The 27,104-nt window shown below is 37.6% G+C and overlaps 1 protein-coding gene across 1 annotated transcript in view; it reads right to left on the bottom strand.

Moving 5' to 3' along the window:
* Positions 1–27,104, bottom strand: part of SCLT1 (sodium channel and clathrin linker 1) — a 202,004-nt gene that overhangs the window by 121,267 nt on the left and 53,633 nt on the right. Inside the window, exons 8-9 of the mRNA XM_004389281.2 lie at positions 25,835–25,900; positions 21,343–21,413 (exon numbers count right to left, since the gene is read on the bottom strand). Of these exons, the coding sequence (XP_004389338.1) occupies positions 21,343–21,413; positions 25,835–25,900 (137 nt within the window). The remainder of the gene's footprint in view (positions 1–21,342; positions 21,414–25,834; positions 25,901–27,104) is intronic.

The following is a 27,104-nucleotide window of genomic DNA, read 5'->3' as shown; positions in this document are numbered from 1 at the left end:
CCTTGGAAATGCTATGGGGCAGTTCTCCTCTGCCCTTTAGGGTCACTATGAGCCGGAATCGACTTGACGGCAATGGGCTTTTTTAACTCACTCAGATATAATTTGTGAACACATGCCATGTGTCTAGCACTGTGCCAGATGATGGCAAGATAAAAATGACCAAATATCTGTACCTTTAAAGAACTTAATACCAGTGAAGAGAGATTGATTTGTAAACAGTTAAGAACATTAGTGTTTAGACTGTTCTGACAAACGTATATACAGTATACAGCAAAGGAAGGCATGTTTGGTTCTACCTGGGAAAGATGTAACCATAAATGTTCAGAAAAAGAATTCTAGAAGATGGGATACTTTAGCAGGGCCATGAGATTAGGTATTTGTCAGGAAGGGCATTTCAGGCAGCCTGAACAATATGAGCAAAAGTAGGAAGTTATGAAAATAGTATGGTTTGTTTGGGAAGCTAAAAATATTTCAGAAAATTGGGGTGCAGAGTGACAAGATATAGAGTTAAGTAGCCAGGGGTCAGATCAGAGAAGACTTTACGTTATGCTGTGCACTTTGGGTTGTATCCTATAGGCATTTAGTAGCAACACGTGATCAGATTTTAGAAAGATCATTTTGGTGACAGTAAGAAATCGGATGATGGCAGGGAGGCTAGGAGACCAGGCAGGAAGTTACTACAGTAGTTGAGATGATGGACTGAACAAAGGCAGGAACCATACAGTGATGGAGAGAGTGATGGATCTGAGAAACATTTAGAAGGTAGAGTTAGGATAGAAAAGAAATTAGAATGACCGCTAGATTTCCCAATTAGGAACTGGATGGTGCCATTCACAAATATAAAGAAAAGATGCAGGAGATATGATGAGCTCAGTTTAGAATCTGCTGGGTTTCAGGTTACCGAGCCATCTTGGGGGAGATAACCAGGAGAGAATCCTGAGCTAGGGAAAAGTAATGGGGTCACACCCTCAGAGGTTACTGAAGCCACGAAGTGTACATGAGATAAAGTGGGCCAGATAAAAACAATTTTGAGGCTATCATATCATGCTGTTGTCATTAGGTGCCGTTCAGTTGTTTTCGACTTATAGCGACCCCATGTGACAGAGCAGAACTACCCCATAGGGTTTTCTCGGCTGAAATCTTTCTTTTTTCACTTTTTGTTACTGTGCTTTAGGTGAAAGTTTAAGCTCAACTTAATTTGTCATTCAAAAATTTATACACATGTTGTTTTGTGACATTGGTTGCAGCCCACACAATGTGACAGCACCCTCCACCTTTCCACCCCAGGTTCACTGTGTCCATTCATCCAGTTCCTGCCCCTTCCTGCCTTCTCATCTTGCTTTTGGACAGGAGCTGCCCGTTTGGTCTCGTATATCTGACTGAACTAAGAAGCATGTTCCTCACGTGTATTATTTTTTGTTTTATAGTCCTGTCTAATCTTTGTCTGAAGAGTGGGCTTCAGGAATGGTTTCAGTTCTAGGTTAACAGAGCATCTGGGGGCCATAGTTTTGGGGGTTCCTCCAGTCTCTGTCAGACCATTAAGTCTGGTCTTTTTATGTGAATTTAAATTCTGTTCTCCATTTTTCTCCTGCCCTGTCCGGGCCTCTCTGTTGTGATCCCTGTCAGGGAGGTCCTTGGTAGCTGGGCTGCAATCTTTATGGAAGCAGATCTCCAGGTCCTTCTCCTGTGAAGTTGCTGAGTGAGTTTGAACTGCCAACCTATCAGTTAGCGGCCAAGCACTTGATAGTGTTTAGAATGCTCTGACAGATGTCTGCACAAAATACAGCGAGTCCCAAAGGAAGACATGTTTGGTTCTACCTGGGGAAGAGGAAACCATAAAGGCTCAGAAAAAGAATTCTAGAAGATAGGACACTTTAGCTGGGTCATGAGAGTTGAGTAGGTATTTTTTGGGAGGGCATTCCAGGCAGCCTGAACAATGTGAACAAAAGTAGGAATTTATGAAATACCCGGCTATTTCATATCATACATATATTTACTAATGACTGTTTCTACCTTTGAAACACACATGTACATTTTTAAGTTCTCAATATAAACTAAATTGAGTAAGTCAGAGATTCCTCGTAAGAAACTATTCCTTAGTAGCTTAAATTTTTTAAAATAAACATTCTGATGATGTGTACAGTAAGGATCAGTATGAACCCAATCCCAAAAATGTGGAGACTGATCCAGTTCTCACATTCCCACTTCTCCACCCTCATCGCCAGCCATCCCCATGGCACTGTCTCTATCTCTGTCCCTAGGCACTTGGAGCTAGGTCAGAGCACACAAGTTAAAAGGACACTGTCCTTCAGACTGCCAAATAAGCAGATGCCAGCTGCAAGTTTGGGGAGTCCACATGACAGCCCAACCTTCTGACCTGCTGGCCACAAATTCGGGGCTGGTTTCCCACTACCCCTTCGGGTACCCCTTCTGACCTGTTGGCTCCTATTGCCCATTTGGGTACAAAAATTCCCTGCAGTGACTCAAAGAACTTACAGAGGATATACCGTACTTATGACTACAGATTAATCTATGGTCAAAAAGGATACAATGAAGAGACACATAGGGCAAGTTTCTGGGAGGGTTCCCAAAATGGAGCTTCCATGTCCCAAGGGACATGCTACCCTTCCAACAGCAGATGTTCTCATCAACCAGGAATCTCTCTGAGCGTCCTTGTTTCAGGGTTTAATCAGCCAGTCCTGAATGATAGGCTAAATCATGCCTTCTGATCTCAGTTGATATCAGCCTCCTAGGTGAGTCTTTTCTGGTCTTTCCAGACACCACTTGCCTGCACAGATTCTCAGGTGTGGGCTGGAAGTCCCAAACCAAGGCACCCCAATAACTCCCAGGGTCATTTCTCCTGAGCCAAGGACAAAGGCCACCTTAGTTAGAGCAAACTACATCCTTTAAGCCACATAATGTCACTCTGATGAGAGGTTAATATAGGCCTCTATACAAATGCTTTAGTCAGTCTTTATTTATGGTACATACTTTTACAGGGATAATACTGGCTAATCCTGAAAGACATATGCAAGTGGAAATCCTCTGCTTCAAAAGTCCGCTCGCTATAAAAACTAAGCCAGTTACAAGCCAGCTACAAAACCCAAGAGGACATATGACTTGAAAACTAATATTTTCATAACTCAGCTAGATACACATTATAAACAAATATATAGGACAAAAAAGCACCTAAAGAGAAACAGCATAAAATCACAGTTTAAAAGAATAAAAGTTGAGTAGATCTACAAGAAAATAGTAAAAATCTGATGGAATGAATGAGAGAAGTTTTCCTAGAGAAGGCAAGTTTTCACCATGTTTAGAAAGTAATAAATTTTTGGAGTAACAGACTCATGATCAAAGGCAAAAGGGAAGGAACCAAAAGTTCTTCAATGAGAAGCAGCAAAGTGACTATTTTGACCAGTGTGTACTCAAGGGTAACGTGATATAACTGGAGAACTGGGAAAGACCAGGTGAAGGTTCTTGGAAAATAGGCTGAAGAGTTTTATCTGCTATGACAAGGCATCACCAATCATTCTTAAGAAGGGAAATGATAAAAACTTTAATTATCAATTCACATGATTTAAATTTTCTTGCACTACAATATCAGACAACAAATGGAACTGACATGTTTTCAGTGTAAGAACAAACTCAAACAACTCTAGTCTTTAGTTTCTGATTTTTTCTTGGCATAGTCATATACGGCATTTCAAAACCTAAATTCTAGTAATGTCAATATGCCTATCATTCAGAATCTGTCAAACTTCAAAGTAACACCCTCTTCCCTAAAGGAAGCATCTGTTTATCCTTATGTTCCTTCAAATCTGTGGCAAGAAAACCAGGCACAGTTTTATGTATACAAGTCTGAACAGCTTAATGTTAAGCTATGTAATATTTTCAGTAAATAAGGCAAAGTTGCTCATGGACAATTGAACACTTAAGACCTTATAGGCTTTAGAAAACAACTACCTTTATAAATGTCTAATTTCAATATACGACAAACTGACAGACGAGTGTTGGAAGTCCTCACTCATCTATGCCAAGAAATTTGGAAGACAGTTACCAGGCCAATTGAATGAAAGAGATCCATATTTGTGCCCTTTCCAAAGAAAGGTGATCTAATAGAATGTGGAAATTATCAAACAATATCATACGCAAGTAAAATTTTGCTGAAGACAATTCAAAACAGTTGCAGCAGTACATCAACAGGGAATTGCCAGAAATTCAACTGGATTCAAAAAAGGCAATAGAACAAGGGATATCACTGCTAATGTCAGATGGATCTTGTCTGAAAGCAGAGAATACTAGAAAGATGTTTACCTGTATTTTATTGACTCTGCAAAGGCATTCGACTGCGTGGATCATAACAAATTACAGATAACATTGCAAAGAATGGGAATTCCGAACACTTAACTGTGCTCGTGAGGAAACTACACAGACCAAGAGGCAGTAGTTCAAACTGAACAAGGGGATACTGTGTGGTTTAAAGTCAGGAAAAGTGTGTGTCAGGTTTGAATCCTTTCACCATATTTATTCCATCTGTATGTTGAGCAAATAATCGGAGAAGCTGGACTATACGAAGAAGAACAGGCCATCAGGATTGGAGGAAGACTCATTAACAACCTGTATTATGGAGATGACACAACCTTCCTTGCTGAAAGTGAAGAGGACTTGAAGCACTCACTGATAAAGATCAAAGACCGTAGCCTTCAATATGGATTACACCTCAACATAAAGAAAACAAAAATCCTAACAACTGGAACAATAAGCAACATCATGATAAATGGAGAAAAGATTGAAATTGTGAAGGATTTCATTCTATTTGGATCCACAATCGAACAATAAGCAACATCATGATAAACGGAGAAAAGATTGAAATTGTGAAGGATTTAATTCTGCTTGGATCCACAATTGATACCCATGGAAGCAGCAGTTAAGAAATCAAACGACATACTGCACTGGGCAAATATGCTGCAAAAGACCTCTTCCAAGCGTTAAAAAAGCAAAGATGTCACTTTCAGGATGAAAGTGTGCCTGATCCAAGCCATGGTATTTCAATTGCCTCATATGCATACAAAAGCTGGACAGTGAATAAGGAAGATGGAAGAAGAATTGACACCTCTGAATTATGGTGTTGGCAAAGAATACTGAATATACCATGGACTGCCAGAAGAACAAACAAATCTGTCTTGGAAGTACAGCCAGAATACTCCTTAGAAGCAAGGATGGCAAGATTTCATCTCAAGTTCTTTGGACACATTATCAGAAGAGACTAGTCCCTCGAGAAGGGTAAAGTAGAGGTCAGTGAAAAAAGAGGAAGACCCTCAATGAGATATACTGACATAGTGGCTGCAACAAGGGACTCAAATATAGCAACGATTATGAGGATGGTGCAGTGCGGGCAGTGTTTCGTTCTGTTGTACACAGGGTCACTATGAGTTGGAACCATCTTGATGGCACCTAACAACAACCATCTAAGTGTATAATTGTTATGAATTGAATCATGTCCTCCAAAAATATCTGGTGAAGTTATAACCCCTGTACTTGTAAATATAACCCTGTTTGGAAATAGGATTTTTCTATTGTTATATTAATGAGGTCATACCAGAGTAGGGTTGGTTCTAATCCTAATCACTTCTGAGAGATCTTATAAAAAGAGCAGAATAGTCCCAGAGATACAAACACAGGGGGAAGTGAAATGCCACGGAATGCCAATGAACTCCTGGGGTTACCAACAAGGAAGGATCTTTCCTTACAGCTGAAGACCTGATTTAAATTTCTAGCCTCCAAACTCGAGAGAAAATAAATTCCTATTTTTAAAAGCCACCTGCTTGTGGTATATTTTGTTATGGTGGTGTTGCTGAGGAGTTGGTTATGGCAGCACTAGGTAATTATTTAGGCCTAAATGTCCAAAAGCCAAACAAAACCTCTACATGAACGTAAAAAATCAGTGTATCCAAACCATGGCCCCATCTACCATGAGATTAGAAGAACTAGATGGTGTTTGGCTACCACTACTGACTATTCTGATCAGGAACACAACAGATGGACCCTAACAGAATTCATAAAAAGTACAGACTTACTGGACCGGTTGAGACTAGAGGAACCTCTGAGACTATCATCCTTAAGACACCCTTTAAACTTTGAACTGAACTATTCCCAGAGGTCACCTTTCAGCTAAATAACAGATTGGCTCATAAAATAAACAATATCATCCGTGAGTATTGTGCTTCTTTAAAAAATCATCGACATGAGACCAAACGGTACACATTTACTCTACAGCAAAGATGAGAAGGTAAGAGGGAGCAGTGTAACTAAATTAATAGAACAACCAGAACAGAAATAATGAGAATGTTGACACATTGAGAAAAATGTAACCAATGTCTTTGAACAGTTTGTATACAAATTGTTAAATGAGAATCTAATTTGCTATGTAAACTTTCACCAAAAACACAATCAAATATCATATATATATATTCATATATATATATCAAATCAATGTGTACACTCATCATCCTTTCTTTACCTATCAACTCTCATTCTAGACTTCCTCATTATTATCTATGTTACAACATCAGGCTTAAAGGCTCACTAAATTCTATAAAATTAAGAAGTAAAACTAGATGATCATTAAGATACCTTCTGCAATAACATTCCAAGATTCTTCCAGCATTCTTTAACCCAATATCACTAAGTTGTGCACATTTTTCCAACATAAAATCTTTATAACTTTCATTTTTTTACTTCCATTATCACTATATGATCGTAGGCCTTTAAGAACCAGTTGCCGCACTCATTCTCCTTCCAAGATCTTTTTCTTCCCCACCACTCATCTGTCAGTTTGTCGTACTGTGGTAGCTTGCGTATTGCTGTGATGCTGGAGATAATGTCACCAGTATTTCAAGTACCAGCAGGGTCACCCATGGTAGACAGATTTCAGCAGACCTTCCACAATAAGACAGACTAGGAAGAAGGACTTGGCTGTCCACTTCTGAAAAAACTGGCCAGTGAAAAACTTATGAATAGCAGCAGAACACTTGTGATATAGTACCAGAAGATGAGCCCCTCAGGTTGGAAGGCATTCAAAATATGACTGGAGAAGAGCTGCCTCCTCAGAGTAGAATTGACCTTAATGAAATGGATGTAGTAAAGCTTTCGGGACCTACAACTGGTGATGTGGCATGACTCAAAATGAGAAGAAAAAGCTGCAAACATTCATTAATAATTGGAAAGTGGAATGCATGAAGTATGAATCTAGGAAAATTAGAAGTCATCAAAAATGAAATGGAATGCATAAAGATTGATATCTGAGGCATTAGTGAGCTGAAATGCACTAATATTGACCATTTTAAATCAGAAAATCATACGGTATACTACGCCAGGAATGACAAATTGAAGAGGAATGGTGTTACATTCATCATCAAAAAGAACAATTCAAGATCTACCCTGAAGTACAATGCTGAAAAGCGATAGGATAATAATGCCTACAAGGAAGATCAGTTAATAAAACTATTATTCAAATTTATGCTCCACCCACTAAGGCCAAAGATGAAGAAATTGAAGATTTTTACCAACTTCTGCAGTCTGAAATTGATCAAACATGCATTTATAATTACTGGTGATTGGAATGCAAAAGTTGGAAACAAACAAGAAGGATCAGTAGTTAGAAAATAAGGTCTTGGTGACAGAAACGATGCCGGGGATCGCATGATAGAATTTTGCAAGACCAACAACTTCTTCATTGCAAATACCTTTTTTCAACAAGATAAACAGTGACTATAAATATGGACCTCGCCAGATGGAATACCCAGGAATCAAATCAACTACATCTGTGGAAGAAGACGATGGAGAAGCTCAATATCATCAGTTAGAACAAGGCCAGGGGCTGACTGCAGAACAGACCATCAACTGCTCACATGCAAGTTCAAGATGAGGCTGAAGAACATTAGAGCAAGTCCACAAGAGCCAAAATACAACCTTGGGTATATCCCATCTGAATTTAGAGACCATCTCAAGAAAAGATTTGACACATTGGACACTAATGGCCAAAGAACAGATGAACTGTGGAATGATATCAACAATATTATGCATGAAGAAAGCAAAAATCATTAAAAAAGACAAGAAAGAAAGAAAAGACCAAGATGGATATCAGAAGAGACTCTGAAACTTGCTCTTCAGTGGAAGAAATGATGAAGTAAAAGAGCTGAAGAGAAGATTACAAAAGGTGGCTTGAGAAGACAAAGTATTATAATGAAATGTGTAGAGACCTGGAGTTAGAAAACCAAAAGGGAAGAACACGTTCAGCATTTCTCAGGCTGAAAAAACTGAAGAAAAAATTCAAGCTGCAAGTTGCAATACTGAAGGATTCCATGGGGAAAATACTGAACGATGAAAGAAGCATCAAAAAAAGGTGGAAGGAATACACAGAGCCACTTTACCGAAAAGATTTGGTCTACATTCAACCATTTCAGGAGGCAGCATGTGATCAAAACTAATGGTATTGAAGGAAAAAGTCCAAGCTGTGCTGATGGCACCAGTGAAAAACAAGGCTCCAGGAATTGATGGAATAGCAATTGAGATGTTTCAACAAACTGATGCAGCACTGGAGGTGCTCACTTGTCAATGCCAAGAAATTTGGAAGACAGCCACCTGGCTAACTGACTGGAAGAGATTCATATTTGTGCCCAAAAATCCAAAGAAAGGTGATCCAACAGAATGTGGAAATTATCGAACAATATCATTAATATTACACACAAGTAAAATTTTGCTGAAGAACACTCAAAAGTGGTTGTAGCAGTACATTGACAGGGAACTACCAGAAATTCAAGCCGGATGCAGAAGAGGATGTGGAACGAGGGTTACATTGCTAATGTCAGATGGATCTTGGCTGAAAGCAGGGAATACCAGAAAGATGTTTACCTGTGCTTTACTGACTATGCAAATGCATTCGACTGTGCATCTAACAAATTATGGATGACATTGTGAACAATGGGAATTCCAGAACACTTAACTGTGCTCATGAGGAAACTTTACAGAGACCAAGAGAACAGTAGTTTGAAAAGAACAAGGGGATATTGAGTGGTTTAAAGTCAGGAAAGGTGTGCATCAGGATTGTATCCTTTCACCATACTTACTCCATTTGTATGCTGAGCAAATAATCGGAGAAAAAGAAGAACGTGGCATCAGGATTGGGGAAACACTCATTAACAGCCTGCATTATGCAGATGATGCAACTTTGCTTGCAGAAAGGGAAGAAGACTTGAAGCACTTACTGATGAAGATCAAAGACCACAGCCTTCAATATGGATTGCACCTCAACATAAAGAAAACAAAAAGTCCTCACACCTGGACAAATAAGCAACATCATGATAAGTGGAGAAAATACTGAAGTTGTCAAGGATTTCATTTTACTTGGATCCACAATCAACGCCCATGGAAGCAGTAGTCAAGAAATCAAATGATGAACTGCATTGGGCATATCTGCTGCAGAAGACCTCTTTAAAGTGTTAAAAGCAAAGATGTCATTTTGAGGACTACGGTGCCCCTGATCCAAGCTACCGTATTTTCAACTGCCTTATATGCATGTGAAAGCTGGACAATGAATAAGGAAGACTGAAGAAGAATTGATGCCTTTGAATTATGGTGTTGGCAAAGAATACTGAATATACCATGGACTGCCAGAAGAACGAACAAATCTGTCTTGGAAGAAGTACAGCCAGAATGCTCCTTACAAGCAAGGATGGCGAGACTTCGTCTCATATACTTTGGACATGTTATCAGGAGAGACCAATCCCTGGAGAAGGACATCATGCTTGGTAAAGTAGAGGGCAGCAAAACAGAGGAAGATCCTCAACAAGATGGATTGACACAGTGGCTGCAACAATGGGCTCAAGCATAACAATGATTGTGAGGATGGTGCAGGACCAGGCAGTGATTTGTTCTGTAGTACACAGGGTCGCTATGAGTTGGAACCGACTCGAGGGCACCTAACAACAACACATCAACACATGACACTGCAGAATTTCCCATCAAGAGAGGTATCTCTCTCCCCATCGTTTGAATCTGAAATGACCATGTGATGTGCTTTGCCATGGGATATTAAGAACCATGATTCAAGTATTTGTACATTGGGATTTGCTCTCTTGCTATTCTTGACAATGCTAACTAAAAAAGTTAGACTAGTCCTGTTGCCCTGGCTAAGAACCTGACAACCACCAGACAGTTGACCATCTGCTGCCAAGTGCTAGATCATCCAGCTACCAGCAGACCTTTCAGCTGAACGGAGACACACTGGGAAGCCCAGCAAAGATTAACCCAGCAAACTCAGACCACCATACCTGATCGATTGTCCTAAAATATCATGATTGAAATAAGTTATTGTTTTGAGCCACAAAGTTTTGGAATGGTTTATTACTCAGCAGTAGATAACAGAGGCATCACATTTCCTTGCTGTTCCTAAAACACATATCCATCTATGCAATGACTAGGTCTTTTCCTGGAACATTCTCCCCCTATACTGCATGGCTAATTCATTCACATCCTTCAATTCTTTGTTCAAATCTCAACCTTTCAGTAAGGCCTGCTCTGGATATCCTATTTATAATTGCAACTCATCTCTTCCCTGCACCTCAGCACTATGGATCTGTCTGATCTTGTTTTTCTATAGTAGTTATTACAAACAGACTAAATACCTAGCAGATTGTGGCACTGCCAATCATTTTGGAAGAATTGTAAACCCAAGGTCAGAAAGGTCACATAAGAGAAACTCAATTGCACTACACCAAGAGAAAATCTTTCAGTATGATTGTAGATTTGTCTATCACATCTTATATTTCTGTAAGTTTTGCTTTATATTAAAAAAAAATTTTAAGTAAGCTTTTAAAACTTATAATAAGAAATTTAAACAAAATGACCTTTCCTTTAAAAGTTTTACATCAGAGAATTTCACTGCGATTTTTTGAATAGTATTAAATTAACTTTCATTTAGTGATAATAATGAAAAATAGTAATAGCTAAGACTAATTTAGAGCTAACTCTGTGTCATGTACTTACCATTTTAATGCTGCTCTGATTCTAATATTTAATGAATAGGCATCATATAAAAGTTATTCTACAACAGATAAAGTATGAATAACAATGGACAGTAAATAAAAATTCAAGTAATAAATATAGTATAGGTCACCAGCAGTTGGAATCAAGTTGATGGAAACTAGCAACGACAACATCTATGTAATAGAATACTATAAAACATAAAGAATGATAATATTGATATGATGTTGGTATATTGACATGTGAAAAAATTAGGTTATTAAACTGTATACAATCCCAGTTTTACTAAAATACTTAAATACACACACACACCTAAGTTACATATTTACAAAGTTAACAATAGTTATCTCTAAAAAGTGAGATTTTTCATTTTTCATGTGATATATTTTTACACTGTCTAAAGGTTATTAAAGCCCTGGTGGCACAGCAGTTAAGAACTAGGCCGCTAGTGGCAAAGGTAATCCATTCAAACCCACCAGCCGCTCAACAGGAGAAGACGGGGCAGTCTGCTTCTGTAAAGCCAATGGGGCAGTTCTACTCTGTCCTATAGGATCACCATGAGCAGTAACCAACTCGATATCAATGGGTTAAAGCCCACTGAGCTTACATTGCTTTTACAATTAAAAAAATTTTTTTTCTATTTTGAAATAAAGAGAAACAACATCTTGATTGAATAAATCATTACTATTTTAAACTGTAAAATCAATAACTTCTGAAGAAAAAGGGAAGATCAAATAAGAACCTGCTAGTATAAATTTCTGGGGGGAAAAGTAAATTTATTTAAATTAAAGAACTGATGAAAGTAGTTAACCAAAAACATAAAAAGTGATGCAAAAACTCCTGAAAATTAAAAGTTTCTTGTTTGAAAAGAATACGTTATTTTGTGGGGCAAAATATGTGATGGCGGGAAAAAATAAATAAATAGCAAAAGATTATTTAACAAATGGTAATTTTAATGATATTTTTAAATGATTACAGCACAGAACAAAATCTCATATATATATGATTATATTTAGTTATTTAATATTTTTCCCTGAAGTCTATTAATGTAATAATTATTAAACCACTATAGTAAAAGATATATATACAGATTTAAGTTGCTTGATTTTTAAAAACCTTTTATTGGCTGTCTTTCCTTCCCTCCCCTATCTCATCTTCCCATTACCCTACTGGTGCTCCCAGAAGGTATTACCACCTATATAAACTACATGCTTTGGAACCCTTTTCTCAGGGTCCTCACAACTGGACCAATAAGCAACATTATGATAAACAGGGAAAATACTGAAGTTGTTGAGGATTTCATTTTACTTTCAATTCACAATCAACACCCATGGAAGCAGCAGTCAAGAAGTCAAACAAAAGGGGCAGAGCCAACATGGTGCTATAGACAGAAGCACCACACCATCCCTCCACAGCAAAGACCTGAAAAAACTAAGTAAAACAGAGACAAATGTCAACCCTGAAACCCTAAGTATCAAATGAAGAGATAAAGATCTCAGCCAAGCACTGAATGGACTAAGAAACTGACAGAGAACAGAGAGCGAAGAGAGATACATGTGGAGGTCCCCTATTAGCTAACGCAGCATGGATCTGCCATCTTGGACTCCTGTCAGAGATTGGCAGACAGGGAGTATGGGAAAGCAGCTTCACGGAGCTCCCAGCAGGAGATGAAGGACCACGTAACCAGCAAAATACACCTTCCCACCACATCCTCCTCCCACCTGCTCGACCTCTGCTGCTTCAGAGCTGGCTGCGGTAGATTGGCTGGCCGGGAGGTGCAGGGTCCTGGTGCTTGGATACGCCCTGCCCACATCAGAGATCAGCAGACAGAGAGTACAGGAAAGCAGCTTCACAGAGCTCCCAGCAGGAGACAGAACAACCACTAACCAGCGATATGCGCTTTCCCACCCTCCACCCTTCTTCACCCCTGCTCGGCCTCTTCTGCTTCCTGTGGCCACAGTCTCTTGGCCAGGAGGCACTGGCTTCTGCTGCTTGGATTCAACCCGCCCACACTGGCTGGCTCCCTGAGTGCCATTTGTTTGTTGCTGGTGTTGATTTTTTCAACTTCTTTTGGTTTCTTCCGTACCTCTCACCACCTCTCCATCCTTTCTCTCAAACACCTGGCTCCTTTTGCTTCTTCTTGAAAGGCTGTGAAACATTGCTCGACTGTGTAACTGCTTCCCAGCATGTGCTGCCAGGCTGGTGGAATCCCAAGGGCTTTGTTTTGTTTTGATTTGTTCTGTTTTGTTTTGTTCGTTTGTTTTCTTTTTCTTTTCTTGGCTTGGGAACCCCTTCTAGCCGGGCTGTACTGTGCAGCTTGGGAGCAACTTTCCTGGTCTGTGCAGCCAGGTGGTGGCATCCCTGGGGGCATTTCTTTTTTTCCTTTTTTGTTTTCTTTGCTCCCTTTTTTCCTTTTTGTCTTTCTTCATTTCTCAGTTTCTTGTCTCTCTATACTTATCTTCTCTTCCTGTCTCCTGAATACCTGGCACTGTGTGACATCTCTACCCCTTCTAGCTAGGCTGTACTTCACAGCCTGTGAGCCATTTTCCCGGTCTTCACAGCCACACAGGTGGAATCCCTAGGAGCTTTGTTTTCCTTTTTTTTTTAATATATAATTTTTATTTATTAATTTTTTTCTTTTCCCTTTTTTTTCACTTTGTTTTTCTCCATTTCCCAGTTTCTCATCTCTCCACCGCAACAGCAAGCTCCCTTAGCACTCTTTTTTATTTGTTTTTGGCTCCTGTTTCTCTCTCCTCTCTCTCCTCTTTCCCATACACAGCTTAGCTCCACACATCACAATCTCCCCCATCCTTCCTGCCTACCTGCACTGTGCACTGAACATCACACTCTTGAGCAGCATAGGCATGGCCTACTAGAACCTGCCCTTCACTGATTCCCGGCCTGCCCTGTTGGCCCTAGTATGTGCCACAAACAATGCATCACAGCAACTCCACATCAGCCGGACCTGCCTTACTGCACCACAACTGAGTGACTGGCCCTGCCCATTGGACAAGGAGGTGAAAAGTATCATGCCCACAGACAAGCAAACAACAAAGAACACACAGCCCATCTGCTCAGACATAACCAAGTAAAACAAAAATGCAGGATAAAACAAATCTACAATCAATAAATGAAAAAAAAAAAAAATTGAATGTCCTGAAGACAGCAGACAATATGAAAACATATTAAAAAACAGGACAGGATGGTTCCAGTAGGCATCCAAAATAAACACCAGATGACTTTCCAGTAGAAGAAAAGGCACTAGAACTACCTGATAGGGAATTCAAATCTGTAATATTGAGAGCTATCCAAGAGTGGAAGCAAAAAGCAGACAAAAATGAGGAAAAAAGAGACAAATTCATGGAAAAGGCAGACAAATTCATGGAAAATACAAAGAAATGGAAGAATTCCAGAAAATAATACAGGAACAAAACGCTAAAATAAATTCACAACTAGACATCATACAAAAACAACAGTTAGAAATCCAAAAAATAACAACAAGATTTCAGAAATTACAGTGTCACAGAAAGGCTGAAGAGCAGGTTTGAAATTACAGAAGACAGGATCAGCAAAACTGAAGACAGACATGTGGATACAACTCTGAGGAAAAATCAGAAAAAAGAAGGAAGAAAAATGAAGAAAACCTGAGAATTATGTGAGATACAATAAAAATAAAAATTAGCAAGTGGCTGGAGTTCCAGAACAGAGGAAGAAAATGGAAAACACAGAGGATTATTGAAGAACTGCTGACAGAAAAGTTCGCCAATATCATGAAAGATGAAAAGCTGACTATTCAAGAAGCTCAGTGAACCCATATAGGATGGATCCAAAAGAAAATCACCAAAACATATCATAATCACACTTGCTAAAACCAAAGACGAAGAAAGAATCCTGAGAGCAGCTCAAGAAAAATGAAATCACTTACAGAGGAGAAACAATAAGACTAAGCTCTGATTATTTGGCAGAAACCACACAGGCAGGAAGGTAATGTGATGACATAAATAAAACCTTGAAAGAAAAAAATTGCCAGCAAAACTCTTGTTCAAATATGATGATGAAATTAGGACATTTCCAGATAAACAGAAATTAAGGGACTATGTAACAACCAAACCAAATTTACAAGAATTATTAAAGGGAGTCCTTCAATCTGAGAACAAACAACATCAGACCACAGCCTGAATCTAGGATGCAAGTTTGTACCAGCCATATACCAACCTAGGAAACGAACTCTCAAAAACTATCCAAAACCAAAAGAATTACAACATGGGACCAGACAGGTTAATATGTAAATCACAACATCAGAACAATAATAAATGGTGTAGGTATAGAACCTTCTAATGGAGAGGAAGGCCAAGGTGATACCAAGTAATAACAGACTGGTTCAATCCTAGGAAGATGAGGGTAAATTTCAAAGTATCCACAAAGAAAGTTAACAAACCTACTCATTAAAATAAAGAAGAAAAACATAAAAGTCTCAGTGAAAACAGAATCTACAAAAACAAAAGAAATGGAAAAAAAAACCACAAACAAAAGGAATTCAGCCCAGGAGAGTAGGAGGAACAAAGAAAACGTCAGCACCACAAAAAAAAGCACTACAAAATGACAGCAATAAACTCAAACCTATCAGTAATTACACTGAATGTAAATGGCCTAAATGCACCCATAAAGAGACAGACAGTGACAGAATGGATAAAAAACAGGAGCCATCCATATGCTGTCTAAAAGAGACACAACTTAGAAACAAAGACGTAAATTAATTAAAAATCAAATGATGGGAAAAAATATATCAAGCAAACAGCTAACAAAAAAGAGCAGGAGTGGCAACACTAATCTCAGATAAAATAGACTTTAAAACCAAATCCACCATAAAAGACAAACAAGGGTACTATATAATGATTAAAGGGATGATCCATCATGAAGACATAACCATAATAAACATCTACGCACCCAATAGCAGGGCTTCAAAATACATAAAACAAACTTCAACAGCACTGAAAAGAGAAATTGACAGTTTCACTATAATAGTAGATTTCAACACACCACTCTTAGTAAAGGACAGAACATCTAGAAAGAAATTCAACAAAGATACAGAAGACCTATAGGGCACAATCAGCCAACTTGACCTCATAGACGTATATAGAACACTCCACCCAACAGCTGCAAAGTATACATTCTTTTCCAATGCACATGGAACGTTCTCCAGAATAGACCACATCTTAGGCCACAGAGCAACCCTCAACAAAACACAAAACACTGAGACAATACAAAGTATCTTCTCCAACCACAATGCCATCAAGGTATAAATTAACAACAGGAACAGCAAGGAAAAAAAAAATCAATTACATGGAGTAACACCCTGCTTAAAAACCACTGAGTAACAGAAGAAATCAGAGATGGAATAAAAAAATTCCTAGAATCAAACGAGAATGAAAACACATCATACCAAAACCTTGGGGCACAGCAAAGGCAGTCCTCAGAGGACAATTTATAGCTATAGATGCACACATCAAAAAAGAAGGGATAAAATCAAAACATTAACTACACAACTTGACCAAAAAAAAAAAAAAAAAAAAAAAACCACAGCCACCGGAAGAAAGGAAATAATAAGGATCAGAGCAGAAATAAATGAAATAGAGAATGGAAAATAATAGAAAAAATCAACAAAACCAAAAGTTGGTTCTTTGAAAGGATCAACAAAATTGAAAAACTGGTCAAACTGACAAAAGAAAAACAGGAGAGGATGCAAATAACCCAAATAAGAAATGAAAAGGGGATATTACAACAGACCCAACTGAAACAAAAAGGATCATAACAGAGTATTATGCAAAACTATTATCCAACAAATTTGAAAACCTAGAGGAAATGGAGAAATTTCTAGAAACACATTACCTACCCAAACTAACACAAAGTGATGTTGAAAATCTGAACAGACCCATAAGAGAAGAGATAGAAAAGGTAATAAAAAAACTTCCAACAAAAAAAACCTAGGCCCAGATGGCTTCACTGGAGAATTCTACCAAACATTCAGAGAAGAGCTTACACCAGTACTATTCAAACTATTTCAGAACAAATAAAAGGAAGTAACACTACTGAATTCATTCTATGAAGCCAGCATATCCCTGATACCAAAACCAGGCAAAGATGCCCCCCCAAAAAAAAAAAAAAATTACAGACCAATATCTCTCATGAATATAGATGCAAAAATTCTCAACAAAATTCTAGCCAACAGAATTCAGTACCATATCAAAAAAAATAATACACCATGACCAAGTAGGACTCATACCAGATATGCAAGGATGGTTCAACATTAGAAAATCAATCAATAAATAAAATCACATAAATAAAAGGAAAGAAAAGGATCACCTGATCATCTCAATTGACGCAGAAAAGCCATGTGACAAAGTCCAAAACCCATTCCTGATAAAAAACTCTCAATAAAATAGGTATAAAAGGGAAATTTCTCAACATAATAAAGGGCATCTATGCAAAACCAACGGCCAACATCATTCTTAATGGAGAGAGGCTGAAAACATTCTCCTTGAGAACAGGAACAAGATGAGGATGTCCTTTATCACCACTCCTATTTAACACTATGCTGGAAGTCCTAGCTAGAGCAATAAGGCAAGAAAAAGAAATAAAGGGCATCCAAATTGGTAATGAAGAAGTTAAACTGTCTTTGTTTACAGATAATATGATACTATACACAGAAAACCCTAAAGACTCCATGAGAAAACTACTGGAACTAATAGAAAGATTAAGCAGAGTAGTAGGATACAAGATAAACATACAAAAATCAGTTGGATTCCTATACACCAATAAAAACGATGAAAAGGAAATCAGGAAAACAATACCATTTATAATAGCCTCTAAAAAAATAAAATAAATACTTAGGAATAAATCTAACCAGGGATGTAAAAGACCTATACAAAGAAAACTACAAAACACTACTGCAAGAAACCAAAAGAGATCTACATACATGGAAAAACATACCATGCTCATGGACAGGTGAAAATGACAATTCTACCCAAAGCAATTCACAAATACAATGCAATCCTGATCCAATACCCACAACATTCTTTAAAGAGATAGAAAAACTAATCATTAACTTTATATGGAAAGGGAAGAAGCCCCGAATAAGTAAAGCACTATTGAAGAAGAAGAATAAAGTACGAGGACTTGCTCTATCTGACCTCAGAACCTACAATACAGCTACAGTAGTCAAAACAGCCTGGTACTGGTACAACAACAGATACAGTGGCCAATGGAAAAGAATTGAGAACCCAGATGTAAATCCAACCAACTATGGTCACCTGATCTTCACCAAGGGCCCAAAGTCCATCAAATGGGGGAAAAGACAGTCTTTTCAACAAATGGTGCTGGTAAAACTGGATGTGTTTCTGAAAAAAAAAAAGAAAAAGGACCCACACCTCACTATATACAAAAACTAATTAAATATGGATCAAAGACCTAAATATAAAGCCAAAAACTATAAAGTTCAAAGAAGAAAAAGTAGGATCAATGCTAGAGGCCCTAATACACGGCATTAGCGGGATACAAACCATAACCAACAACGCACAAACTCCAGAAGATAAGTGAGATAACTGGGATCCTCTAAAAATTAAACACGTATGCTCATCAAAAGTCTTCACCAAAAGAATAAACAGAGTACCTGCAGACTGGGAAAAAAAATTTTGCCCATTACAAATCTGACAAAGGTCTAATCTCTAAAATCTACAGGAAAATCCAACACCTCTACAACAAAAAGAAATACTCCAATTAAAAAATGGGCAAAGGAAATGAACAAATACTTTACCAAAGAAGGCATTTAAGTGGTCAACAGACACATGAGGAAATGCTTCCGATCACTAGCCATTAGAGAAATGCAAATCAAAACCACACCACCTCACCCCGGCATTACTGGCAGAAATAAAAAAAAAATTGGAAATAACAAATGTTGGAGAGGCTGCGGGGAGATCAGAACTCTTACGCACCGCTGGTGGGAATACAAAATGATACAACCATTTTGGAAAACAATATGAGCGCTTCCTTAGAAAGCTAGAAACAGAAATACCATATGATCCAGCAATCCCACTCCTAGGAATATATCCTAGAGAAATAAGAGTCATCATACAAATAGACATATGTACACTCATGTTCATTGCAGCATTGTTCACAATAGCAAAAACACAGAAACAATCTAGATGCCCATCAACAGATAAATGGATAAACAAGCTATGGTAAATCCACAGAATGGAGTATTATGCAATGGTAAAGAACGATGATGAATCTGTGAACCGTCTCATAACGTGGATGAATGTGGACGGCATTATGCTGAGTGAAATAAGTCAATCTAAAAGGAAAAATATTGTATGGGACCATGACTATAAAAACTCATGAAAGGTTTACAAGCAAAAAGAAACCACCTTTGATGGTTACAAGGGAAGGGAGGGTTGGGGGTAACATTAAATAGACAATAGGTAAGTGGTAACTTTTGTGAATGGAAGACAGTACACAATACTGGGGAAGACAGCACAACTTGAACAAGGCAATGTCATGGAAACTCTATAGACACATCCAAACTCCCCGAGGGACCGAACTGCTGGGCAGAGAGCTGTGGGGACCATGGTCTTGGGGAGCTTCTAGCTCAATTGGCATAACATAGTTTATAAAGAAAATGTTCTATATTCTACTTTAGTGAGTAGCGTCTGGGGTCTTAAAAGCCTGTGAGTGGCCATCTAAGATGCTCCACTGGTCTCCCCGCTTCTGGAGCAAGGGAGAATGAAGAAAACAAGATACTAGGGAAAGATTAGTCCAAAGGACTAATGGACCACAACTACCACAGCCTCCACCAGACTGAGTCCAATACAACTAGATGGTGCCCAGCTACCACCACTGACTGCTCTGACAGGGATCACAACAGAAGGTCCCGGACAGAGCTGGAGAAAAATGTAGAACAAAATTCTAACTCACAAAAATAGTCCTGACAGAGACTGGAGAAACCCCAGGAGTATGGCCCCCGGACTCAGTAATGAAGTCACTCCCGAGGTTCACCCTTCAGTCAAAGATTAGACAAGTCCATAAAACGAAACTAGACTAAAGAGGCACAACAGCCCAGGGGCAAGGACTAGAAGGCGGGAAGGGACAGGAAAGCTGGTAATAGGGAACTGAAGTTCGAGGAGGGAGAATGTTGACATGTCATGGGGTTGCTAACCAATGTTATAAAACAATACGTGTACTAACTGTTTAATGAGAAGCTAGTTTGTTCTGTAAACCTTCACCCAAAGTACAATAAAAATAAAATAAAACAATCAAATGACATATTGCATCGGGCAAATCTGCTGCAAGAGACCCTTTTAATGTGTTCAAAGGAGCCCTGATGGCTCAGTGGTTAAGAGTTCGGCTGCCAACCAAAAGGTCAGCAGTTCGAATCCACCAGATGCCCCTTGGAAACTCTATGGGGAAGTTCTACTCTGCCCTATAGGGTCACTACGAGTCGGAATCGACTTGACGGCAATGGTTTTTTTTAAATGTTCAAAAGCAAAGATGCCACTTTAAAGACTAAGGCGCACCTGACCAAAGCCATGGTATTTTCAATCCCTTCATATGCATGTGAAAGCTAGACAATGAATAGGGAAAATCGTAGAAGAACTGATGCCTTTTAATTATGGTGTTGGCAAAGAATATTGAATATACCATGGAATGCCAGAAAACAAACAAATCTGTCTTGGAAGAAACAGCGCCATAATGCTCCTTGGAAGTGAGGATGGTGAGACTTTGTCTCATGTACTTAGGACATGTTATCAGGAGGGACCAGTCCCTGAAGGACATCATGCTTGGTAAGGTAGGGGGTCAGTGAAAAGAGGAAGATCCTCGAGAAGATGGATTGACACAGTGGCTGCAACAATGGGTTCAAACATAGCAAAGACTGTAATGACGGAGCAAGACAGGGCAGTGTTTTGTTCTGTTGTACACGGGGTCGCTATAAGTCGTAACCAACTTGATAGCACTTTATGAGAACAACTTGTGCGGAAATCCAAAGTAAGATATGAAGTAGTCTTCCATGTGTAGAAAATATTTTTCTAAGAGAATTGATTTTCTTCCAGAACTGCTGGTTTTACTATCATGGTGCATCGTTCACCATGACTCACAGTATTCTCATCCCAATAGGTCATACACATTGATAGAAGGTTAATAAGAGGGAGAAAAAAACATCCATAGGAAAAAATTGTGGTATCATCAGTTTCCCAGAAGAAAAATAATTTATAATAAAATAACGAAATTCATTTTTGAAAATACCTAAGTTGTTTTCGTAGTTGCTCAATTTCCACATTTTGTTCAGTTACCGTTTTCAGAAAGTGTTGGTTGGTCTGCAATAAGAAAAAATAGAAATATTTAATATCAGAATATTCAACAGCTATATCTTTATTTATGTATTTTTTTATTGTACTTTAGATGAAGGTTTACAGAACAAATAGTTTCTCATTAAACAGTTAGTACACATATTATTTTATGACAATGGTTAACAACCCCACGACATGTCAACACTGCCCCTTCTCAACCCTATGTTCCCTATTACCAGCTTTCCTGTGCCCTCCTGCCTTCTAGTCATCAAGGATTATATCTTTAAAGATTAACTATAAAGATCTACCACAAACACAGAAAAACTGAAATGAAAAGTCATGATGATTAGATTATTTGAAGGTAAATTGTCACACTGCTTGTCTTTCCTTGCCTTTACCATTTCAGTGGACACCTGCTTGACTTTAAACTGCCGGCATCTGCATTTCTTTGTTTTGGGGCTTTCTCTGGATATCTGAATCCACTTTGCTTGTACACTTGTGGAGAAGGCTACAAGTGTAGAATTAATGGCCCCACTCTGCTCTGGGAAACGCTGGTGGTGTAGTGGTGAAGAGCTATGGCTGGTAACCAAAAGGTCGGCAGTTCGAATCCACCAGGCACTCCTTGGAAACCCTATGGGGCAGTTTTACTCTGTCCTTTAGGGTTGCTATGAGTCGGAATCGACTCGTTGGCAACAGGTTTGGTTTGGTTTGGTTTTGCTCTGCTCTGGGTAACAATGACTGAAGGGAGTTGGTGTATACATACTCTAAGCTCTCTTGCCCCATGGATGGGATAACTCTTAGGCCTGTTTCCACACTGTCTTCCAGACTTCATTAGTGGAACTAAGTTTTAAAGCACAGCGTTAACTTGATTGATTTTTTTTTTTTTAAACCCTTTACTGCTTTACCTTCCCTTCTCTTCTTTGTTTCACTTCACTCCCTTACTGGTGTTCCCTGGTATTACCTCCTAAATAAACAACATGCTTCAGAAACTTTTACTCAGGGCCCGCTTGTGGAGGAACCCAAAGTAACATATGAAGTAGTTTTCTAAAGCATAGAAAAAACATGTTCTAAAGGAATTGATGTTCTCCCATAACCTCATGGTACAAATCCCTCATCTCTTCACGCATATATTATAGTTACGTCCTGACAGTCTTGATTTCAGTCCCTCCTAATCCAACAAACCATACATACATCTTTTGAATTGAAGTCTGTGAGGCAGATTTCATTGTGCTCTTCCACACTCTATCCAACTTCTCTGACTTCATATTTTTAACTCATCAAGTTTAAATTCTATTGCTTAATTATCAATTGACATATTAAGAAATGCTAAGAATCTATTATATAAATGCATTATGAGTTTAAATGGGAATAAGCATTATTCTGACAATAGCCTGGGCTCTGTGTTCAGGGTCTCATCATTTCTTGCTCAGACTACTACAAAATTCTCATACCTCCACCTTATACTGCTACTAAAGCAATCTTTCTAAAATATATTCACGTCATGTCACAGCTTTGTTTCAAAGCCATTAGCAGCTTCCAAACGTATACGCTCAATAAAGTTTTATGACATATAAAGGCATTTATGATCTGGGTTTAATTAACCTTCCAGTTCCAAGCCCCTACATGCCCTAGGATGTCATCTATACTCCTGCTATACCAAACTACTCACTATTGTAGTTCTCTCTGTGATGTCCTCACTCTGCCTGCAGTCATCCTTCAACATCTACCCAGTTCCAAGGTTATTAGTGTTGAGCAGCCTTCCCTAGGTGATCCACTTACTCTCAGACAGAATTTAACTGTTTCCTCTCTAGGAATAGTGCATTCTAGGTACTGATGAGAAATGAATGAGTGAATGGCTTTGTTCAGAATGAAAGAAAGGCTCAGGATTGCATCTTGATCTTGGGAAATAGACTACTTTAGGACAGAATTTACTATTCAATTCACAAACTATAATTTAAGAGACCAACTATCACATGCAGAGAAGGAAGGACAGAATAATGAGACAGGTAAATCATATCACACCAAAAATATTCAAAACAACACAAAACAAAACCATACAACTGTGTGTAATATTTAGCATGAAGTAGGGGAGATATAATTATTATGTACAAATATTATATAATATATATTACATTATAAAAAGTAGTAAGATTGTTCTGTATTGTTCCAAAAGATAAAACTACAAATCAATGCAAGGAAACCTGTGGAAGGAGTTTTCAGCTTTCTAATAATCGAAGTTCAAAAGAAGAGGCTCCTCTGGGAAGTGCTAAAATTTCTTACAAGGAATATTCAAGCAGAGGCTAGATGATCATCTTATTGAAAAGCATGTAAAAGAAAGATGTCTATATCATTAGATGACCTCTAATATCTTTTCAAATTTTCCTGTAAAGCTACACTTCAGTCCAATGTGATTCATGTCTCTGACTTCTACAATGTCTGCAATGTACAATTAGTGCTTTATTATGTACTATCTTGGTACTAGCATAATTAATGTCTCTGTTTTTGACTATTTGTGAGAAGCCCAGGGATAAATGATGTGGAGTAATTAGGGGACGTATAAATTGGAATCGCGCATTTCAAGAAGATAGTATTGGGAATTAAGGCATTTGACTTGCTAGCAAACAGCTAGAGCTCGACAACTGCATCTGAATATGGCTTTTTTGTTCTGTATTGTGGTCAGAAAGGAAATTATGTACACCTACTCCTCGCTTATCGACTATCTCATTATCCGATATTTCGCATTTACAACAATAGTAAAAAATCTATTATCCAACTATTTTGCACATTAACAAAGTATGCATAGCAGTAACAAACACTGAGGTGCGAGGTGAGAGTAATGCTGGCTGTGACGGTTAAGGTTATGCGTTAAGTTGGATGGCCATGATTCTTAGTGGTCTGGCAGTTTTGTAATGATGTAATTTGGCAGTTATATAATGATGTAGTCACCCTCCATTTTGCGATCTGATGTGGTCATTCTTCATTTTTGCGTAACACTGATTTTCACATAATGACCTGGTCTTTGGAAACTAACCATGTAAATAAGTGAGGAGTGGGTATATTATATTAATATTATAGAATTTAGAGAGTTATAAAGGTCTAAGGAAAGATCCTTCAAACATCATCTACTTTGGGATCTTATTGCTCATTATTTCATATGTCAGTCATATTTTTTCCAAGTACACAGAGGCTTTGTGGCTAGACACAGACTTCCCTTGCAACTTAGAGAACCTATAATAGGGCAAAAAACTTAGTATGCAATTAATAAATATTTTTGAGTAATTTCAAAGAAATGAGAAAATCTCAAAAAAGAATATAATTTCAGTAAGAGAACTCTAGGAAATGGAAACTCTCATTGCATCTATAGACGTAGTAAGTATGTATAAACTTGTACTTTCACATACCAGTCAGGTAAGGGTATTTTACCTTCTGCATATTACTAATGTGCATTGGTAATGAGAGATATTTCATTTACTTATTGTATTCTCATAAAGTGATATTAGGTTACAGTATTAATCCATACAGAAATATATTTAATATAAAAAAAAACTTTCTTAATTATGAAAATTGGTCATTTTGTTCTGGAGCACTTTGATACTATTTTAAAAGTCTAAGAAATATATTATCAAAAATTATAAGTGCTTGGAAATTCCTAAATGTTAATATAAGTAGAATAGACAGAGATTTAACCTTTTTTTTTTTTTTTTTAACATGGCTAAAGGAAAACACTTTTAAATATAGAATAAAACTGGATAACTTACTTTTGATGGCACATTTCCACTCTTAAACAAAGACATTTTCATTAGGTACTATTAAGAAGGAGCAGTGTAACTGAGCAAGAATGAAGATAGGAAAGAGATGAATTACCTGGGATGTCATAATACTATTACTTAACAATGAGGTAAAAATAAAATTCTAAGAAGGTCCAGAAAAGAAAGTTAAGAGCAGAACTGGGAGAGCAAATTATATTGGTTTTAGGAAAAAATTATAGGGAAAGTTAGTACAAGTGGTCAGTCAAAAAACAAATGGTTCTTAGTTTCCTAATATTTTTAAGGAATTGGGCTATTCATTTGTTTAACAAACATCACACTATTCTTATTATATAGCTAGCAATGTGCTAGATGAAATACAAAGAATAAAGCATGAGCTCTACTCTTGAGAAGCTCACAGTCTATTCTTAGGAGATCCTACCAAGGAGTCTAAGAATATTTTCAGATTAGAACGTATTTCAAATAGATTTCAGCTTTTAGATCTCCAAAAAGTACTGTGACCCATGATATGTTACTAAATGTGAAAAACAGATAAAAAGAAGAGTTATGCCTATTTTAACATCATGCAATATTTTGTTGTTGTTGTTGACGTGCATTAGGATAAATAAATACGATGCTGTATTTATAGTGACAATTTCTAGTTTAAATAAATGAGTACACTAAACGGATGGTTACACTTACCATTTCTATGTTCTCATTAGTAACATGAAGTTGCTTGGTCAGTTGTTGAAAATTAGTCAGCTGATCCTAAAACAGGAAGGTAGGGAGGTAGAGTAAACAACATTGTATTTACAACCCATATTTAAAATTGAACTAAAATCAAATCTAAAATCATTTTGCCTAACTCTAGATAAAATCAGTCATTTCTGATAATTCCTATTATGGGAATTAATAGTTGAAGAAATAATAATTTTTTTCTTAAAGTTTAAAAAATGCGGCAATGCTGAAACTAAAGTAGCTTTTTATGTTTTATGTGAAACCCATTATTTTTAGAAATCAACCCATTAGTAAACAGACATGCTAGAGAGTTAAATGAAATATTACTAACAATCACTAGCTAGTTGAACAAAATATGAGATATTTCATTTACTTAGTGTATTATCATTTATTTATTATAAATTTGCAGATCTATTCATTTAATGAGTTTATTCATGTAATCAGAAAACTTTTTAATGGAAATGGCTTGGTTTTTAACGGGCACTTTTCTTCAATTCTTTAACCTCTTGATTTGGTTTTGACTCAAACTTGCTCCTGTGACTATGCTATGAATGCCTGCCCAAGAATGGAAAATCACATTTAAACCCACTCAAAACCTACAATGCAAACCATAGCACAATTTATTATGCCATGTCCCTTCTTCAAAAATTCTCATGGCTTGAGAACTCCACATTTTCAAGTGTTTGATTATTGTTCTGGTCCTTTAAATATTATTTGTGCAGAGCAGATGACACAAAGTTGGGAGGGCAGAATTAAAGACTAATAACCAGGGAAATAAGGAAAAATGTAAAGTCTTGTACAAAAAAAACTAACTGCACAGCTACAGTACAAGAATGATTTTATTCAGGTGAAAAAATATACGTAATAAGCTTAGCTGACTGACTTCAGTAAGGAAATAGATCCAAAGAACTTACTTATATTAAAAATGGTTTCGGGATCTCAGTGGTAAAAGTCCTAAGAATCAGACCACAGATGGATTATTTTCAAACTAGGGCATGTGTAGAAACATTATTTTTTAAACTGCAAAGCATCATGTAAGTATTATTATGTTTTTTTTAGGTAGAAATTCCTAATTATAATGATAATAACAGAAACAGTCATAAACTGGAATTTGAAAAGTCTGTACAAGAGAGTTGAAGAGAGGCATGACAGCTGCCTTTTCAAAATCCACAGAAAAGGGATTAGAATTGGAATGATTCCATATTACTCATAGTAGAAAAAGAATCAATGGAAT

Source organism: Trichechus manatus, unplaced genomic scaffold (genome assembly GCF_000243295.1).
Source record: "Trichechus manatus latirostris isolate Lorelei unplaced genomic scaffold, TriManLat1.0 scaffold00239, whole genome shotgun sequence".
NCBI classification, from domain to species: Eukaryota; Metazoa; Chordata; class Mammalia; order Sirenia; family Trichechidae; genus Trichechus; species Trichechus manatus.
This window is presented reverse-complemented; position numbering and strand designations above follow the sequence as displayed.